This window comes from Parus major, linkage group LGE22 (genome assembly GCF_001522545.3).
Source record: "Parus major isolate Abel linkage group LGE22, Parus_major1.1, whole genome shotgun sequence".
In the NCBI taxonomy this organism is placed as follows: Eukaryota; Metazoa; Chordata; class Aves; order Passeriformes; family Paridae; genus Parus; species Parus major.
In genome coordinates this window covers 12,880-31,480 of record NC_031798.1, presented here as the reverse complement: position 1 = coordinate 31,480, position 18,601 = coordinate 12,880, and the positions used below count along the sequence as shown (strand labels likewise).

Genomic DNA, 18,601 nt, shown 5'->3' with positions numbered 1-18,601 from the left:
GGACTGATCCCAGCCCACTTTGCTGCCCTGGGCTGTGGCTCCTGTGTCCAGGGGACAAAGGAGGGTGACAGGTTTGGTCCCAGCTCTTGTGCTGGGAGGTGAAATAGCCCAGGGTGGCTGTGGTGGCCTGGGCTGTTTCTCTTTCCCCTTGGTTGTGAGGTCTGGGGGGTGAAGTGTTTGTACACTGATGCTGGGGCCACCGAGCAAGGGGGTGTTTCTGGCCCTGGGTTCTCAAACACACCAGGTGTGCACCAGAGGGGCACTAAGGTGTGTTCTCCTTACCCAAATTCTGGTTTTGGGCACACTTGGTCCTTTCCTGGAGCATCTCCCAGACTAGGTCCTTGCCTGTTCCTCACTGGAGCAGGAACGTGGTCACTGTTGGTGGCACCTGCTGAGGGACACCTGAGGAGGCCACCCCCACTCAGGTACACAGAGGTGACCCTGGCAGTGCTTGGGGGAGTGACTGGGATGGGGGATGCCCACCTGTGCCTTCAGGTAAGGGCACAAATTCCAAGTGGGAAGGGCTGGGATGGGGGATGGAGAGTGAGAACAGTGAGGAGAGGGCAGATCTTTGGCATTCCATGCTCTGGATGCTTCAGGCTGCAAGAAGACACCAGCAAGGATAATTCACACAGAGAAATATTTATTGATCAAAGAATATTAAAAGCCACAGTTTGGCTCCAGAAACAGGGATGAAAATGTCATTCCTGGTGGGAACCAGTACAAGAAAGCTCCTGGTTTACATCCAGGCAGGGGCAGGCGTGCGTGTGCTTCTGAGGATTAGTGTAGATAAAATCACCTCTGTGGGCTCCTTAATCAGCAGAGTTAAAAGCATTTGGACAGAGCAGGGGCTGTCTGTGTCCTGTCCTGAAGGACTTCACTCTCATCACGGCTCCTCACCGATCCTGTGGAGGAATCCACCTCCTGGTTTGTTGCTAATGGTGGAATTCTTCTAATTAACGAGTTGATTTCTCACATTGCCCTAATCAGTGTTCAGTTCTGATCAGTGGCAGTTCCAAGGGAGGGTCCACACCTGCTGAAGATTGTGCTCAGACCCCGTAAGCCAAATTCTTCACTCTTGTTTTCATTCCCTGGGGGAGAAGCAGGACACAGCAGCGTGGCTGAGGTTTGGGCACTTGGTTACCCACGGGTGGGCCTGGATTTGATGGCTGAGCAATGGGGTGATGTGAGGAGCCAGCAGAATCACCATGTGAGGGATGGCACTGCTGTGCAGAGCCAGACAGTTCCTTTTGCCCTTCTAGCCCTGGGAAAAATCATTCTCTGCTCTCTCTGGCATGGGGTCATCCTCATCATCCAAACTGAGCGCAGCAGAGTCCCCGTACAGGTGCCGGTCGGCCTCTTGGAGGAAGCGGTGGATGTTGTTGGCAGCGTCGGGGTCACCGATGCGCTGGTAGATCTGAGCCATCCTCCTCAGCCTGCGCCCACAGTCCTTCCTATGGTCTGTCTGCACAGGAATGCTGTAAGCAGCCATGAACTTGGCTCTTGCCTTTTCCAGTGATCTCCCCCGGTACAGGAAGAACTTTCCCCAGGCGAGATTCAAGGCTTGACGGTACCTGAGGCTCAGGGTGTCGATTTTCTCCTGCAGCTCCTTGTAGATCTCTTCTTCCCGTGCTGGATCCCTCGCACCAATGAGCTCTGCCAGCTGCAGCCTGACAATTGTAAGGTCACGGTCTGGATGCGCCTCAACAATTTGCTGGAGGTGTCTGATGGCTGCATCCAGTATATTATTCTTGTCCTCCTGCTTTGCTTTAAGCCAGTGTTGTTTGTAGCACTGGGCCAAGGCCTGGTAGAGAAGGTGGTAACCCGAGTTCTGCTGCACGGCTCGCTGGGCGATCTCGAGCGCTCGCTCTGTCGACTGTGGCATCCTGAGAAAAACCGATAGTCTGAGGACCTCGGGGTCAGAGCTTCCCTCTGCACATTCTTCAGCCAAGCCAATTGATTTTTCCCTATCTCCTTGTCCAAGTAGCCTGGCCAAATATATTTTGGCTCTGTAGTTATTTGGCTGCTCATTGATAATTTCTTCCAACGGGGCTATGGCTTTGCTGGCCATATCAGGTTGCCAGAAGAAATTCCAGGAGGAATAAAGAGCCATTCCAAGCCCAGTACGGAAAGATCTGTTCTCTGGTTCGAGCATCAAGGCCACCTCGAAGCACTCTCTTGCCCGCTGCCCATTGCGGGCTCTGATAACCAGGAGGGACCAGCCTTTGTGTGCCTGGATGTGCGGGATCAGCCCCACGTCCCAAGGGCTTGGGCAGAGCTGCTGAGCTCGTTGCAGGCAGGTTTCAGCCTCCTGGTAGGAGCCCTGGAGGTAATGAATCCAAGCATAATTGCCATAGATGACCAAAGAGCTGGCAGTGGATGCCGGCTGCTCCTCCTGGTTGTTGCGCTCCTCAGCAGCTCGGAGGCTTTGCAGAGCTGCCGTGCTCTGGTTGTCCAGCTGGTGCAGGAATGCCTGGAGCCCCAGGAGAGCCACCTGGTTCTGGTGGGCCGTGTGCTTGATCTCGACATCCAACTTCTGCAGGACGTGCCGAGGACTGAGAGAGTCAACGTCCAGCTCCCAGGTGAAGTGACACTGGAGGGCGTCCAGCTTCTCCTTCAGCTGCTCCCTGCTGCAAAGGGGAAATGGTGAATTATGTTATGGAAGGGTGGGACCCTGGGCTGCCCACATGGACTGGGGGAAAAAGAGGAAGGGAGGTGGAGGAGGAGACTCTCTCCAGTTGCTCAACACATCCTTTGCACTCGGGCTACTAAAGACCCTCCAGATTGTTGTTCCAATCAGCCCATTTTTCAGTGAGCCTTCCCACTGGAGAGCAGCAGGGCAGGAGTGCAGTCACCAGTGCCTGGAGCCAGGGCTGCTCTCTTATCTAAAGGCCCTGGGATGGGCTGCAAAAAGGGAGAGCAGAGCCAGCCCCACCCATACACTGAAAGCTTCTTCACCTTCTATCAGTAGGGGCTGTGCCTTCAGCTGAAGGATGAAGAAATGGCTCAGAAAAGAGCCCAGCAAGGTAAGGAAGGTGTTAGACTGGAGTGTCTCTTCCATGAGGAAAGGCTGAGAGAGCTGAGACTGTTCAGACTAGAGAAGAGAAGGCTCAGGAGGATTTTAGAGCTGTGGAAATAACTGAAGGGAGGGTGCAAAGAAGTGCCAGGCTTTTTTAGTGGCGCCCAGTGAGCAAGAAGGGCACAACCAAGCCTAGAAAGCTCCATCTGGACATCAGGAAACTTAACCATGAGAAGAAGAGAGGCTTTGCACAGCTTTCCTGGACAGGTTGTGCAGTCTCCACCCTCAGAGAGACTCCAAAGCTGTCTGGATGCAGTCAGAGGACAAGACAACTTTCAGAGGCCCTGTGCAGCCTTAACCATGGTGGGATTCTGAGGCAGGATGGGCTGAGCCTTGTCCCCTCACCCCCTGTCTCTGTGACAAGGAGGGATGCTGGGCACTCACCTCATTTTTGCTGCGGATATCACGTCACTGTCGAGGGACAATGGCTTGGCTGCACCTCTCATGTGGCATCAGACCCTGGCCAGGACAGTCTGTAACCTGAAAGGCAGACTGAGCCTTAAATAGGAAAGCTCTCTCCTGGGTGGGGTCAGATGAAACCACTTATCTAGGATGAAACGAAACTGAAAGAGCTTAAACCACGAAAAGAAAGTGTCTTCTTGCTGTCCATCTTCCCTCCATAAAATGACACTGGATAGACAAGGAAGGGAATCCTGTGGTCAGAGCAGCGGGGTCTGAACTCCCCCCTGGAGACTTCTCCCTGCTGGAAAGGACTTTGGTGTTAGAGCTGTCAGGAGGTTACACCTGGTGTGAGGTGATGGAGGATCCATCAGAATGGAAATGCTGCTTCACCTTGATCGGTGAGGAGCCAAAGGCTGCAGGACTTTGTCCCCAGGACTCATCTGGATCTGCCCTGGTGGCTTTGTTGGGGTTTATCTCGTCTGCCTGGCACAGCAACCAGCCAGAAAAAAGGGGATGGCAAGTGTGTTTGCACAGTTTGGTGTGAGGGACAGTGGTGTCCCTGGGGTAAATCCCAAATCCTTCCTTAAGGAGCAGGAAGTGCTGACAGAGCTCGGGATGCTGAGCTCGGGGTGGCCCCAGGGGTGTCGTCATCTCACCAGGAATCCATTGCTGAGGCTTTGGCAGGTGACAGAAAGCAGTGGAAATGACAGAAAAAATAAAGGTAAAATGCAGTACACGTGGTGTGTCTGGGTGTAATGGGGGATTGCAGCCCTGGGAAGAAAGATTCCAGTAGAGAGAATAGTAAAAAATATATTAAAATAAAGTAGCCTCAAGTAAACTCTAAACTGAGAAGGAAGAAACCACCAGCCTTAAAATCATATTCCTGCCAGCAAAGAAGAAAAAACCCATCACTATTTCCCCCTCAGGATGCTGATGAGTCACTGCAGCAGAGCAAAGGAAGGAGGAGAATTTACTGCTGGAGGAGCAGGGTAGATGCTTTTATCCTCTGTGTTTATTTTTTTCTATTGCTGCCAACCTTTAAAAGAAAATGAGTAATTTGGCTATTAGTGTTAGCGCTGCTGGATGAACAATGAGTGATTGCTCTATCTTGATTAGACTGAAGCATTAATTAGTCAACCAATAACATCTAATTCTTGAATTCTCACATCAGCATCTTCTTTCAGCCTCTTTCTGTGCATTTGGGCTCCACCAAGCTGCTTCTCTCTTGCCTGAGGTGGCCAGGATGGGGCTGTGTGAGTTGGGTGCTGGGCAGATGTTTTGGCTGCCTGGGCTGGGGCAAAATTGGCAGGATGGAGGAGAAAATTCACTGCTTAAATCCCTCAGGCCTTGACAACAGCTCTTGGCTACATCTGCTAATATTAGGGCTGGTTTGAGGATGATTACAGTTCTGTGCAACAGCTATTAATATCATACAAAGCTTGGATGGAAGTCAAAAATAACAGCAAATGAGAAAAGTACCAACCAGCAGCCAAACAGGAAGTACAGGCAAGGCTCGGTGTTGTGAAAGATAAATGTTGGGAAGGAAAAGCAAAAGAGCTGCAATAAGATGCAGAGGAAAAAAAAAAATACTGATGTTTTTGCTGGTGGTTTGAAAACAGTCCTTGGCTTCAAAACATTCTGTTGCATCAAATAACACTGATCGAATTCTGAGCTGATTGAAAGGAAATCCTGCTTTATTTGCCTAAAAAACCACCTGTTTGTTATAAAGTTCCTTCAGTTGGGTCTGGGCCACAAGGAAAGGGCTCTGAACCACCAGAGTGAGCTGCAAAACAGACAGAACCTGGAAATGTTCTTCAAATAGTGCCTGCAGTGTTGGGAAGCTTCAAGAAGCTTTATCTGAGTAGTCGAGGCCAGAACTAAAAATACTTTGAGGTGTGGCCACAAAATTTCTCTGACAAAGTTTGAGTCCTGGCTGAATATCTGAATTCTTGCTCTGCTAATTGTCTATAAATTCCTCACTGGTGTTCAGGTACAGGTGAGGCTCCTGTGAGTAAGAGGATGGATAAAAAGGTGTTTTCAGTTTCTCTCAGTTTCTATTTCACCTTTTCAGCTCCTGGCAACTGCCCTTGGGTGTGCTCACAGCTCTGCAGGTTGGGTTTACAAACCCCTCCAGGGAAAGAAAGACTTTAAAACCTCATATTGGTACTTGCACAGAGCTATTTAATTTAATTTAATTTAATTTGTACAAGAAAAGCCTGGCTTGGAAGCTTGAGGAGAGAATCCTTTGCTATCCAGGTGCTGAGGGCCTGGCACAGGCACCCAGAGAAGCCGTGGCTGTCCCTGGATCCCTGGAAGTGTCCAAGGCCAGGCTGATGTGGCCTGGAGGATCCTGCTCTGATGGAACCACGGCAGGCAGGGTGGAACTGGGTGATTTTTTAAATCATAAACCTTTCTATCACCTCAGTGTTTTTGATGAGACCAGAACAGGTGATGTTTCTCCTAGAAAAGGGTGGTGAATTTCAAAGTTTTTCCCCTGCTGTCTGTTCCCTGGTGATCTTCCCCAAGCACAGGCTGGTGCCAGCAGATGGCAGAGGCTGCCCATGGATAACGCTGCTGGCTGGTTCTGTCCCCAGCCTGGCAAAAAGAGCCATGCTTTTACACCACTTTCACATTTCTGCCTCGCAGATGGGTTATTTTTTAACAATATTCCAACCCCCTCTCCTTTATTTGGATGAAAACATCGATATTTGGGAAAGTGGTGGTTTGCCACGGGTCAAAACAAGGAGGGAAAGCAGAGCAGGACCTTAGAGAGGGTGTTCATCCTTCTCACAGCTGAGCTCAGCCCAAGGGGGAGGACTGGGCAGCGTTTAAAATGAAAAAGGAAACATTTTTTTAAGTAATATAGACAGAAACTGAGGCCAGTATTGTCTCACCACGATATTTACCCTCCTTGTTTGCAAACACTTTGGATGTGCAGCCTCTGTGCACGCCCTGCTTCTTCCTCACTCCCATCGTGGCTCTTGCATCTGCTGGTTCCTCCAGATAAAGCTGGCCTGGACTTTCTGCCTCGCTCACAGTGGGGTGTGGGGTACCACCAGAGCCTGGATCTGCTGCTGGGGGTGATGCAGGGAGCTCTGGATGGAGCTGGCAGGGAATATCTGCACTCCAGACACTCCCAGCTCCCCCCAGACCGGCCAGGAGCACTCATGTGATGCTTTTCTCTCCTGAAACCTGCAGGGAGATCTGGGCAGCTGCTCAAGCAGCAAACAGAGCTGCTGTGCATTTCAAAACCCTGGGCTGAGATACCTTCCCAAAACACCTTTCTCCCGAATTATTCCATCTCCAAAACCACCAGGCTTTGCCTGTTTACAGCTGGGTGAGGCAATGAGGGCACTGCAGAGGCTTCATCAGCAGAGAGGAACGATTCCAGCGAGAAGATAGCGAGGCTTCAGTTAACTGTCCCCAGCTCCTCACCATGCCCACGTAGCCAGGGTGTGTCTGCAGGGCCTGGAAGACACTGAGATACCAACGGCCTCCCCTGGCTGCTCAGGGAGGGCAGCTTATCTCCCAGAGCAAAGCCTTTCCTGCTATCAGCACCCCGAGAGACACCCAACTGTCTTCCAACTGCTCTGATGGAGTGATAAGCCCGGAGTGTTTGCTGCTCAGCCAGCCTGGGAAGCTCCAGAGCACCGGGGGCTCATCTGGGGCAGGGAGAGCTGCAACAGCCTGGTTGTGAGTGCTGGGAGAGTTTGGGATGTTGGGAGTTCTGAATTCCTCCTTTTTTCCCAGCTCTCACCCTGTGAGGGGCTGTAGGGTTCACCCCAGCTGAGGGCGAGCAGCGCAGGCAGTGAAAGTTCAGGGAATTGAAAAAGGAAAGTTCAAAGAAAAACGGTGAAAATCCAGGAAGAATTTCTATGTGGAAAGGGAGGACAGGCACGGGAAGGGGCTGGGCTCCTGGGGATGTCCAGGGAAGGACTGGATGTGGCAATCAGTGCTCTGCTGTGGGTGACAGGGTAAGGATCAGGCACAGGATGGTCTCAGAGGGCTTTTCCAACCTGAACAATTCAGGTGTGAAACGCTGGAATTGGCTCCACTTGGAGCAGTACCTGTCCCTGAATTCAGACACCACCTGAGGGTGTCAGCATTTTGTTTGTGTTAGTTTTGCAGTGGTTTTCCAGGCACAGTGGCTGTGGTTTCCCCCAGAAATGAATCCATGAGGAGGTGACCAGGTATGAGAGAACCCACGGGATTTTTAGTGTTGATAACTAATAAAAGCCAGAGCACGAGGGGAAATCAGATCCTCTGATTCCAGCAGCTGCTCCAAAGGCACGTGGCTCTGCTGTCTGGGCATAAAAGTAATGAAAAATTGCGGTGTTGAGATTTTGATAAGATTGCAGCAGTTCTCACTGGCAATTAACGGAGGAGTTTCTGTCTGTGGAAGGAATCTGTGGCTCTCAGTCGTTCTCCAGACAAGAAGCTGATGGAGGGTAATGCCAAGAAGGCTGAAATGTGTCAAAACTTCAAAGGGTGACGGATCAGACGAGGATTATAATTGACAGAGGAGAGAAATCTCAGTGTAGTAAGGAAAAAACAGTGTAGAGATGCACTAAAATTAATCTCTAAAATCACTTTCAGGTGATTTGGGTAAGATTAAATTCACTCAGCAGGTGCCAGAAGGCCAAGAAGGGAACTTTAACCTAGAGAGGGTAGAAAATGGTCAAGGAAAAATGCCAAAGGTTTCTCTTAAAACAGAGGCTGAAGATCTGAGAGAATTATGTGGTGTTAGCATCTGGGAAAACAGTGGAACAAGGACTCAAAAGTGTTGTTTGTCAGCACCAAAGAGAATGAGAAACTGCAACGGTAATTGGGCAAGATCCAACCATCCCAAGCAAAGATAATTGAGCTAATTTACATCTGCAGTGATGTTCTGAGCGCTGCTCTCCCAGAAGAGGCTGTAAATACATAAAGTTTTATGGCTTTTGATACTGTTCCACATGGCCCATGAGAAAGAGAAAGAAACACAGCATAAAATCACTCCAGAGCGTAGCCAAGGCTGCGACTTGCCCTGCACAGAGGACAACTTTGCATGGTTTCTTTGCAGAACAGAAGGGTAGAAGTGAAGTGTGTCTTTGAGAGGTTAAAGAATTGGATCAGGAGTGGTGAAACAGGTCCTGGGCTGGGCAGGAGAATGTTTCCTTCTCACCTCTGTTGATGGAGGCTTCTGTAGATGGCTTGGAGAGGAAGGTCATTTTAATTGCCTTGAAATAAATAATTTTCTGCAGACAGATCCTGAAAAATCCCTGCTCCCTCAAATGCTGTGTTTCTCTTGGGCCTTTGCTCTCTGAAATGGCAGCTCTCCCTTCTGAGAAGGATTTTATCCTTTGCCAAAGTCCCAAACAAGAGATTACATGATGTGATTTCCTGTGTGAGCAGGACTGGCTTTAACACCCCACTGAACCTCTCAGCCTTGGAGGTTGAGGTTTGTTTTCTTGAGTGTTAGTTTGGCACCAAGCCAGCCAAGCCTTTGTGTCCTAACTTTTTATCTAAACACAAGCACAAAGAAAGGGGAGAATAAAAGCATGCAGTGTCTTCCAGAAAGAGAAAACAAACTCTAATTCTGAGTGTTCCTCCATCAGCTTGCAGGAAATGAAGGGACAGAGGTGAGATGTTTTCTCTAAGCTATAATTCCCCCCCCGTGAGACGACAGCTCCCTGCTCACTCCTCTGTCAAGCAGAGCTGGAGGTGGCCATTTCCCAGCCAGGCACGTCTAACAGCCTCATCCATTCTTTCCTTGTGGCTTTTTCTCCTCTTTTCCAGCTCAGAGCACCTGAAGCTCTGAGAAGGCTGTCGGAGCCTTCCTGAGTGGTTTATTTTTAGCAGCAAGAGCAGGCTCCAGGCCCTGGGGAATGCCATGAGTGATGTAGAAACACTTGAAAATACCAAACTCCCCCTTTTCCACACAAGTGAGCTCTTAAACCTGCCCAGACTTTCTAATGGCTTCATCCAGCCCTTGTGATCGTATTTCATTTCATGGGTTTTATTTGATGTTTCAGTCCCGAGATGTTTCTCCCCACGTAAATGTTTACCAGCTCCTTCCACTGCTTCTCTCTGAAGCACCAAAATCCCAAAATCTTGCTCTGGATGAGTCCCATGGCACGGGGCTGGCTTTGACCCCGTGAAAGGAGAGCCCCTGATTGTTTTCCCAGTTTTCCCCAGTTCCTGGGGAGCAGCTCCGAGGCTCTGCCGTGCGGGTGTTTCATCATTCCATCGTTTCAGCCGGAGCACAGCAGCCAAGCAGAATTTCCTTCGAGCTCCAGATAAGCAGATCCTGGTTCTCTGCTCAAGCAGCCCCTGGGGTTGCAGCTTTGAGAAAAGCCTCAAGAGGCTGAAGGGGAAGGAAGTGTTGAATGCTGTGGATGTAGGACATGAAGAGGAAAAACAACACCCAGAGGTGCAGCAGCTTTAAACACATTCCCTGAGCTGCTCAGGGTGGGCATCCCAAAGCTGCAGCTGCAGGTAAATGTTTTCTAAGCCCCTGTTTGGTGAGAATTCCTCAGGAATCAACAACAAAGAGTCAGCTCATTGTGCAGGGAGCCTCGATCAGCCGTGGAGAAAGTGGATCACATATTGAAAAATCGAGTTGTCTTTGTGAACAACATGAATGATCAGGTTACAAATCCCTACAAAAAAAACCCCAAACAATTCCAGGCTCTCTGCTGAGGGCTGCAGAGCGTGGCTCTCCCAGTGCTGAGATGTGAAACGTGTCAGGGCAGGCACAGCATTGCTTCTTGGAAATCACAGCTCTTCTCAGCATCAGCAGAATTCAAAAAATTTAATCATTTCCACTTCCAGAGAGCAGAGGGAAACGGCACCCGGCGCTGCACGGGCATTATCGGGAAGATGGAGCGGGATAAGAAAGTTGTGGTCAAACCCAGCACAAAATACTTTTAACCAGACTGATCCTTGGAAGAAAATCTTAGAAAAATCGATAACAAATCAAGGCCAGCAGTAACAAACCAAGGACTCCTGGAGAAGTATTCCCTAATTTCAGACAGATCCATCTGTGCTCAAGCAACAGGAACTAATGGAGGGCAGAGAAACACAGGCAAAGAGTTACACCAGGCTTGTAAATGCACAGATTGGAGGAAAATAAATGTGATCCAAGGGTCCAGGGACACAGGACAGGGACTGAGTGTGGAAAATCCTCATTTTGGGGCCACCTGCCAGAGCAGCTGCCAGCTGGGCAGAATATCCAGGAGGAGACTTGGTCCAAGAGAGACAGAACAGGACATGGATGTGATGAATCCCAGCTCCTGCCGTGTCCTGGTGCTTCCTGGTGGGATGGGAATTCCTCAGCTCCCGGGTGGTGGCTGTGTCACCCCAGCAGAGGTGACAGAGGGACACCCATGTCCTCATGCCGGGAAAGGTGTCCACACCTTCCAGGATCAGCCTCCAGATGGTGCTCCAGCCAGTTCCCTGGGATTTGCAAGGATTCGATTGTCTCACAGATGGCTTTTCTGGGCTCAGGGGGAAGGAAGGAGGGTGCAGAGTGCTCAGCCCTTGCAGGGAGCCTTCGGCTGCCTCTTCCTCTTCCTCGCTGGGGGCAGCTCCTCGTTCCCAGCTCATCCCCTGGGAGCCCCCGAGCTCGGGAATGAGTCACAAGCGAGGTCCCCATAGGAAAGGAGAGCTGTGGATTCAGAACCTTGACGGTTCTGGGTAGGAAAGGTTTATTTGTCTGGTTTGCTTTATAAATAAGCCAGAAAGCAGCAGCAGCTTTGTTTTTATGCTCTCACACTCGGCGTGTGGAGGAACCTCATCCAAGCCTTGGTCCAGGCCAGGGAGAGCAGTCCCTGTGTTTGTTTAATGACTCAGAATGCAAAACACCCCACTAGATAAGGCCAAGGAGAGGGGTCAGTGACTCTGTGGGACAGCACTGAGGACCTCCCTGCTCCTTCTGGCCGTGGAGTTTCATCCAGAGTTCCATCTCCATCCCTCCTGAGGATCCCACGGGGCCTCCTCGTGCTGTGGCTGAACCTTGCTGTGTTGTGTCTTGAGTGAGGAAAAAAGGGTTAAAGAGAAACTGGAGCAATTTAGTGGAGAAGAGAAAGATTTGAGGTCAAAGAGCAAAATGTTCCCGGAGGGATTTAGGCAGGGGACCTGTGGAGTCACCCAACAGATGACTCCAGGGAGAAACTGAAACCCTGAGAGGGAAATTAACCCTGTGCAGGCAAGGTTAAGCCTGGCATTTTAAATCTGTCTGCTGAGACGAGGTTGTGGCAATCCTGTTGTACAGGGATGAGGGATCAGGGATGTTACACCAGGAAAATCATTGTTTGCAGAGATGCCACAGGCAGAGGGGAGCCAGGTCTCCTCCTGACTGCTCCCTTTCCCTGCCCTGGGAACAGGAGAATCCCTCGTGTTCCCCCTCCAAGGGGTGTGGGGACAGAGAGCAGCATCCAGGAGGAGCTTTTTTATCCTGTGGGCTTGTTTGAATCTCTCCATCACACAGTGGTGTTCTCCCTTTCACAGGAACAGCTCCAGCCCCTTTTTTCCCATTACAAACTCCTGCCTTCGACACTTAGGGAAGGGATTCTGGTTGTTGCCCTTGGAGGATGATGCTGATAAATGGTGGGGATGGCTCTGGGTCTGACAGGAGGCTCTGCTGGTGAGCTGATGAGCCTCAAAACCCAGCCTCAGGCACAGAGAACTCTCAGAAGCTCTGGAGAAGAACAGAAAGTGCTTCAGCACTCTGGGGACGTTCAGCCTCCTTCTCCCATTGCAAAGGGCCCTTCCCTGTGTGGCTTCCCCTCCCCTCAGCCTGATTTGCAGAGCACTCAGGATTCCAACAAATCTGTAAAACTGGATATTTCCCTCACCCAGCCCACTCTTCCTTCAGCCCTTATCTGCCCTTACCTGTCTCCACTAGGTCGCTTTAAAAGTCCCAGACACTTCCTTCCTTTGTTTGTCTTGGCTGAAAGGGAAATGTCTTGTGTGTCAAAGGTTTAATGCAAATTCCTGTCCAAGCTCTTTACTACCTCTAGCCTTGGTAAATCAAACTCTTTCTCCCAAGTGGGGATTTGCACAGTGAATCAGGTTCTCTCCCCACATTCTCCCTCTCCTGCCTGCACGTGGGATTGAGATGGAGCAGCAAAACAAGGTGATAAATCCCCACAGGCTGCTGCAAACTTGGGATGGAAAAGAAGTTCTGGGTTTCAAATGTGTTTGCACAGAGCCAGAGTTTCTCAAGGGCTGTCCCAGCTCTCCTCTCTCTTTAGGAAAATCACCTGGGCTTAGAGACCCACAGGAGGGCAGGGGGCACAGCCTTGCTGAGCTCTGCCTGCACTCTGAGGATGAATTTCTCCATGGAAAAGGTGGTCAGGCATTAGAAGGGGCTGCCCAGGGAGGTTTGGAGTGCCCATCCCTGGATCCAAGGAAGGATGGGACGCGGCACTCGGTGCTCTGGGCTGGGTGACAAGGTGAGGATTTGTGCACAGGTTGGACTCGATGATCCTGCAGAGCTTTTCCAGCCTCAGGGATTCCAGGATTCCGGGATTCAGCGCTCTTTCCCCAGGACCCAGAGATGGAGGCTGACAGTTCCTGTCACCCTGGAAGAGTAAAAATCCTGGTGAGCCTGAGACACTTTCTTCAGCAGGAATCTGCTCTCCCATTCCCATCCCAGACCTCTGCTCACGTTTGGCTGAGAGCAAACAAGGACCTGGGAGGAGCCTCTGGAGCTCCAGCAGGTGCAGAACCGAGCTTGGGCCCGAGTTTGGTGCTGGCAGGGAGGGCTGGGCCGGGTGGCCACAAGCCGACCACGCCAGCAGGGCTTCGGTTGGGAGCCCCTTCCTTTGCAGGTGAGCCCCTTGATGTCGGCTCCTCTCCGCTCCTGCTGGCACCGTGCGGTTCTGAGCACCTGACTGCGGCACAGCCCGGGGCCAGCAGCTGCCAAAACCACAGCCCTGGGGAAGCCAGCTCGCTGTGCCTCGCTGGGAGCAGCCCCTGCTGCACCAAAACAAACCCAGCCCTTCTCACCCCAAAGCCACCGGGCAAACAGGAAGCTACGAGCAAGGGTGCGGGCTCTGGGGTAGGGAGCCCAGCTCCCAGCTGTGAATGGTTTCCAGGTCAGCTCTGGGGTTTTCCTGGCTGGCTGGCATCCCTGCCCAGAGCAGGGCATGAGCTGGGCACTGGCACTGCCTCCCTCCCCTGCTTTGCCCCCAGACTGAACGTTAAACTGCTGCAGCACCTGCCCCAGCAGCGGCTCAGGTGTCGGCGCTGCCGTTAGAGCCACCAGGAGAACTGGTGGAGAGCCAAGAGCTGGGGGCCAGCCCGTGCCAGTGCCACTGTGCCGAGTACCAGGGCTTCAGAGAAAGTCACACTCCCTCCCTCACCTCCCCTTGCAGCTCTGAGCTGCTCCAGGAATGTGGAATAAATCACAGAATCCCAGAATGGTTTGGGTTGGAGGGGACTCCAAGCTCATCTTGTTCAGTGTCCCTGCCACAGACAGGGACAAGCGCACTCCTTGCCCATCACCTTGCCTGGTTTACCTGGTTTACCCCTCTGTGACAGCTCCAAAATGAACCACGATGAGGAGGAAGAGCCTCTCCTGCTGCTCTGTGACAGCTCCAAAATGAACCACGATGAGGAGGAAGAGCCTCTCCTGCTGCTCTGTGACAGCTCCAAAATGAACCACGATGAGGAGGAAGAGCCTCTCCTGCTGCTCTGTGCCAGGATCTGTGGCTGGAGGGGGCAGGAACAGGACACTGATCTCAGCAAGGCACCTCCATGTTTCTCCAGCTCTATTTTTCCTTCCTGGTCCCATCCTCCTTTAGAACATGAGAATGTTCAGAGTGTTTCACCACCAGTGTTTGAAGCTTTCCATCACTGAAATTCCCAGAACCAGCCCTGGAGCTCCCTTGGTTCAGCACCTGCCTGCTGGTGCCTTTTCATCCATCTGTGGTGATTTGGGTCTGTCACAGAGGCACAGCAGGACCTTGTTGATGGCAATGCCAGAGCAAACAGCCACTTTTGTGGATGTTCCTGCTGAGTCCAGCCTGAGATGCTCCTGGTCCTGGCACTCACAGGCGTGGCAGGAGCCAAGAGCCACCACGGGACACGGTGTGGGGGGAGATGATGGATTACAAAAGCGGCCGGGAAATTTCTCATACATTTCCTGCAAGGTTTGAAGTCAATCCTCCCTGTATGACACCTCATCCCTCCTCTTCACAGCTGCTTCTCATTTCCCAGCCATACTCTTCCTGTTTTGTTAGCTTTTTATTTATTTTTTTTTCCCTAAATGATTTTTTGGGAAGGTGGGGGGCTGTGTTGAACAGCTGCACACAATTCCCCCCTGGCCATGCCTGCACCCATCACTATATATAGCCTCAGACAAGCCAAACAAATGAGCAGGGCTGGGGTTAATAATCATAAAATGGAGTTGAGCTGTCTCTGAACTGTGATTTACTGGGACCCAGGCCAGGCGAGATCCTCCTCACGCCCTCGCTGCAGAGTCGTCCGCAGGGACCAGCCCCTTCAAAAGAGGAGAAATGATTTTTAAATGCCTTTTCTCCAGCTGAAACTCGAGATGGGAAATGGTTCAAGCAGATTTGCCGGTGGGTGAGGTGTCCAGGGCGGTGCTGGCGTGATGTGGAGTGATGCTGGATGTTGGAGATGCCTTCTCCATCCTGAGAAGCTCAGAGCTGGGAGAACAGGTGAGTTTAACCTGGCTGTGCTCTCCTCCAGGGCTGAGTGGGAACATCCCAGCAGGAATCTGTGTTGGGGTTGCTCCCAGTCAAAAAGTGCATCCCACTGGGAGGATCTCTGGCTCAGAGGTGTGAGGGACACGGACATTTCATCTCCAAAACGCTCTTGGTGTTTGTCACACAAACAGAGACTGGGGACAGCTGAGCCCGAGCTCAGGGGCACCCTGAGATCCCCCTGGGGGTCAATATCTCCATTCCCTGCACAATCCTAATATTGCTTTAGGGTTCAGTCTGGAGGTGAAGCACCTGCAGGGCATTTCTGGGGCTCAAATCGTGTCCTAATTCCCAAGCAAGAGGCTGAGCCAGGCTGCTGCGTTCAGAGCCTCAAACACAGGCACAAGGCAGGGCTCTGCTCACCCCAATTCTGCCCCTTGTGTGCTCAAACCTCCCCTGCAGTGGCTCTGAGGGTGTCACACGTGTGGCACTGCCACCTTTGTCCCAGCCATGGCCCACCTGTGACGTGTTCTCTCCCAAGTCACCTCCCGGCTCCTCGGGGTATTTTTAGCCGCCGTTTCTCGCAGCCATAACTCTTCTCCTCCTGCAGAAACAAACCTGCTCCTTCCCTGCCTTCTATGGAGAGATGTGGCTGCAGGCAGCTCCCCTTCCCTGCCTCGGGCATCTGCTGCCCACGCTGCTGCTCCTGCAGCCTCTCAGCCACGGCTGCTCTGCTTTGTGTCTGAGGGCGCTTCTGGCACTTCTCCTCGGGCAGGGAGGGGATCTCAGGGGATGTGGGAGCAGGATTGTGGCTGCTGGGAGCTCTTGGCAGCACGTCAGGGCAGGTGGGAAGGGTCTGGGTGGGCTCAGAGCCCTGGGACCCAGCAGCACAACTCCATCCTTGTGCTTGGGCTGGAGGAGGTTCTGGAGGAGGTGCGGGCATTGGGGTTTTCAGCAAAGCTCAAAGTGTTACCCAAAGGTTTTCCAAAATCCTTCTGCCTTTTTATACTCTAAACACCATCTGGGGCCTGCTCTGGCCTGGTTGGTGACAGAAAGAGCAGCCTGGATTTTCCAGCATATGGACAGGACCCTGCTCATCACAAGGGTTTGGAAGAGACCTGAAGGCCCATCCAGTCCCACGCCCTGCCACGGGCAGGGACACCTCCCACCTTCCCAGGTGAGCTTTCCTGCTCTCTTCACCTTTGAAACACAAAGATTTCTCATCTTTTACCCTCTTTCTTCCTCCTGGGAGATCTTGGTCAGTCATCTCAATTAGCCAGGATCACTTCCTCAGGTCTGGAAACATCTCTTTGTTAAACAGGGCAGTCTCTTATCTGCTCCTGGCCTTTGAGCAGCTCCTTTTGGCAGCTCCTGCCTGTCCTTACACCTCACATGCAAATGATGCAAAGGTCCAAGTAGGCAAAAGTTTGTAGCTCATTACAGGATCAGGAGTGACCCAGTCCTGGGCACTCAGTCCTGCCTGGCTGGTGGCCAAGCTCCCTCCTCAGCACATCATTGCCTTTCCCCTCACATCTTTCCCTGTGATCTTTATTTTACCTTTTTTTTTGTTTGTTTTTTTTTCTCCTGTCTCAGAGTATCAGGTTCCTTTATCTGATAACAGTGCCATAAAAATGCCATGAAGGAGTTTTTTCACCTGTTGGACCTCTGCAGGGCTGGTGTCTCTGGGCCTTTAGAGGTGGGAGAAGGATGACCACGATCCTTCCTTTCCACTGCCATTTTTCCCATCAGCATGAAGGGGTAATTAATGCTTGGGCTGGAAATCTCCAGGACAGGTTGAGTGTGATTCTCCAATCCAGGAGCAGGGCAGGGAGCCCAGCTCCTCTCCTGGGAGAGTTTCTGTGCTCTCTGCACAAAGCAGGGCAGCCTCAGCGGAAGAGGCGGAGGATCCTCCCGGGAGGATCCTGCTGGCTGCTGGAGATTTCCCTTCCCTCCAACAGAGGCAAAACCTGAAGCCAGTCCCACATGAGGCCATCTGCTGCTGTTGGACGGGGTGGGGGTGAGGCAGGAAGAGCATCACTGTCTCCTCCTGGAGCTGAACCCTCAAGGTCCTTCAGCAAGGTGAAGGCAACACCCTCGGAAAGGTTTTGGAGGTGGAATTCCAGGTGGAAGGAGCCACCTCCTGACAAGACTCAGGCTTGCAGGACATCCTCACTCTCCTGCTTTCCTTCTTGCACTCCTCATCCTCACGAGCTCTTCCAGGTTGTGCTCCCAGTGTGGGAGCAGAGCCCAGAGCTGCTGAGCTGTGGCCCCAGCTCCTGGCAGATCCAGAAGATGATCTGTCCCCATCCCTCAGCATTCCTGCAGATCCAGAGCAGGCACTGCTGGATGAAGTTGGGCCCAGGATGTCGCTGTCCTGGGGGGAAGTTCTCATCTCAGGACCATCAGATGAGGAAACAACACTCTTCTGACCCCAAAATCCCAAAGCTCCTGTCTGGGAAGTTGTGCTTCAGGAGCTGAGCTCTGTCCCTGGCTGTGTCCTGGGACGGGGCTTAGAGCTTCCTGATTTAATGGTGATTTGAGGCTGATTTAAGGTGTCCCTGCTGTTAAGGGTGGAACAAGATCAGCTTCAAGGCCCCTTTCAACCCAAACCATTCCGGAATTGTGTGTGTGTACGGATTTATTTCCCACCTGCTCTCTCAGACTGCCCCTTTTCCCTTCGTTTCTCACTGAACAGCGCGATTTCCCTTCCCGCTGGGACCGGGAGCGCTGGGTTAATGCCACCGTCATCGGGTGTCAGCTCTGCACAAGCACTTAACCCTCTGCGAGCTGGGAAAAAACAAAAGGAAGGAGAGGAAAAAAACCCAATTCTGTGCCGGTGACACTTTCTCCCGGCCAACAAACAAAAGTTTTATGAGCTGAACCCTCTGGATGCTGCATTCCAGCTTGGTAACATTTCGGTAACACATTGCAAACGTTTGACTCATAGAAACTTGGACGGCTGGAGCCGGGGGAGGGGGAAGAGCGTCACATTCCCATTCCCGGGCAGGGTTTGGTTGTCGGATTTATTATTTAAAAAAAAAAAAAAAAAAAAAGAACTGAAACTTCTCTCTGTTTAATGAAAAAAAGTCCTGACGACTTCCACCGGGGTTCGCATTGTGTTTGGGAGTGAGGGGCTGGGGGGAGGGCTCCGCTCTAAGGGAGGGACTCGGGGCAGCCGAACTCGCTTTTCTTCTGCAAGTTTTTCCTTTTTTTTTTTTTTCTTTTTCTTTTTTTTTTTTCTCCCTCTGTGTTCCCAGGGCAGGGTTGGCTTTCTAGGTTTGATAAAGCATTTCCTTCCATTGTCATTCTATACGGCCTCTGGGCCCTGCGCTCAGTCCCTCCCCTTCGCCGTCCCCTCTCTTTCTCTCTCTCTCTCTCTCTCTTCCTGAACTTTAGTGAATCTTGAGATATAAAGAAAGCAGCTGCCTTCCTTAAGCACAGCTTGAACAATGAGACCTCCTCTCCA

General features: G+C 51.7%; 1 protein-coding gene and 1 long non-coding RNA gene across 3 annotated transcripts; one reads left to right on the top strand and one right to left on the bottom strand.

Annotated features, from left to right (window-relative positions):
• Window positions 1–621: 621 nt before the first annotated feature.
• Window positions 622–3,597, bottom strand: LOC107215700 (interferon-induced protein with tetratricopeptide repeats 2-like). Of its 2 annotated transcripts, none has more exons than XM_015652077.2 (2): window positions 3,464–3,597; window positions 622–2,630 (listed from the first exon to the last, which is right to left on the bottom strand). In XM_015652077.2, the coding sequence occupies exons 1-2, from the start codon at window positions 3,523–3,525 to the stop codon at window positions 1,259–1,261; spliced, it is 1,434 nt and encodes a 477-aa protein (XP_015507563.1). In that variant the 5' UTR covers window positions 3,526–3,597; the 3' UTR covers window positions 622–1,258. The 2 variants fall into 2 exon arrangements, with proteins under 2 accessions (XP_015507563.1, XP_015507564.1); XM_015652078.1 differs by having other exon boundaries at window positions 622–2,627; window positions 3,464–3,588.
• A 3,214-nt stretch (window positions 3,598–6,811) lies between these two features.
• On the top strand, window positions 6,812–18,216 carry LOC117245579. Its single transcript, XR_004500384.1, has 3 exons — window positions 6,812–13,067; window positions 15,012–15,150; window positions 16,188–18,216. It is a non-coding gene; the product is annotated as an uncharacterized LOC117245579 (long non-coding RNA).
• Window positions 18,217–18,601: the final 385 nt, after the last annotated feature.

Coding starts and splice junctions, on each gene's coding strand:
- LOC107215700 (XM_015652077.2), bottom strand. CDS start 3,525: ATGAGAGGTGCAGCCAAGCCATTGTCCCTCGACAGTGACGTGATATCC. Junction 2,631..3,463: donor ATATCCGCAGCAAAAATGAG/GTGAGTGCCCAG, acceptor TCCCCTTTGCAG/CAGGGAGCAGCTGAAGGAGA.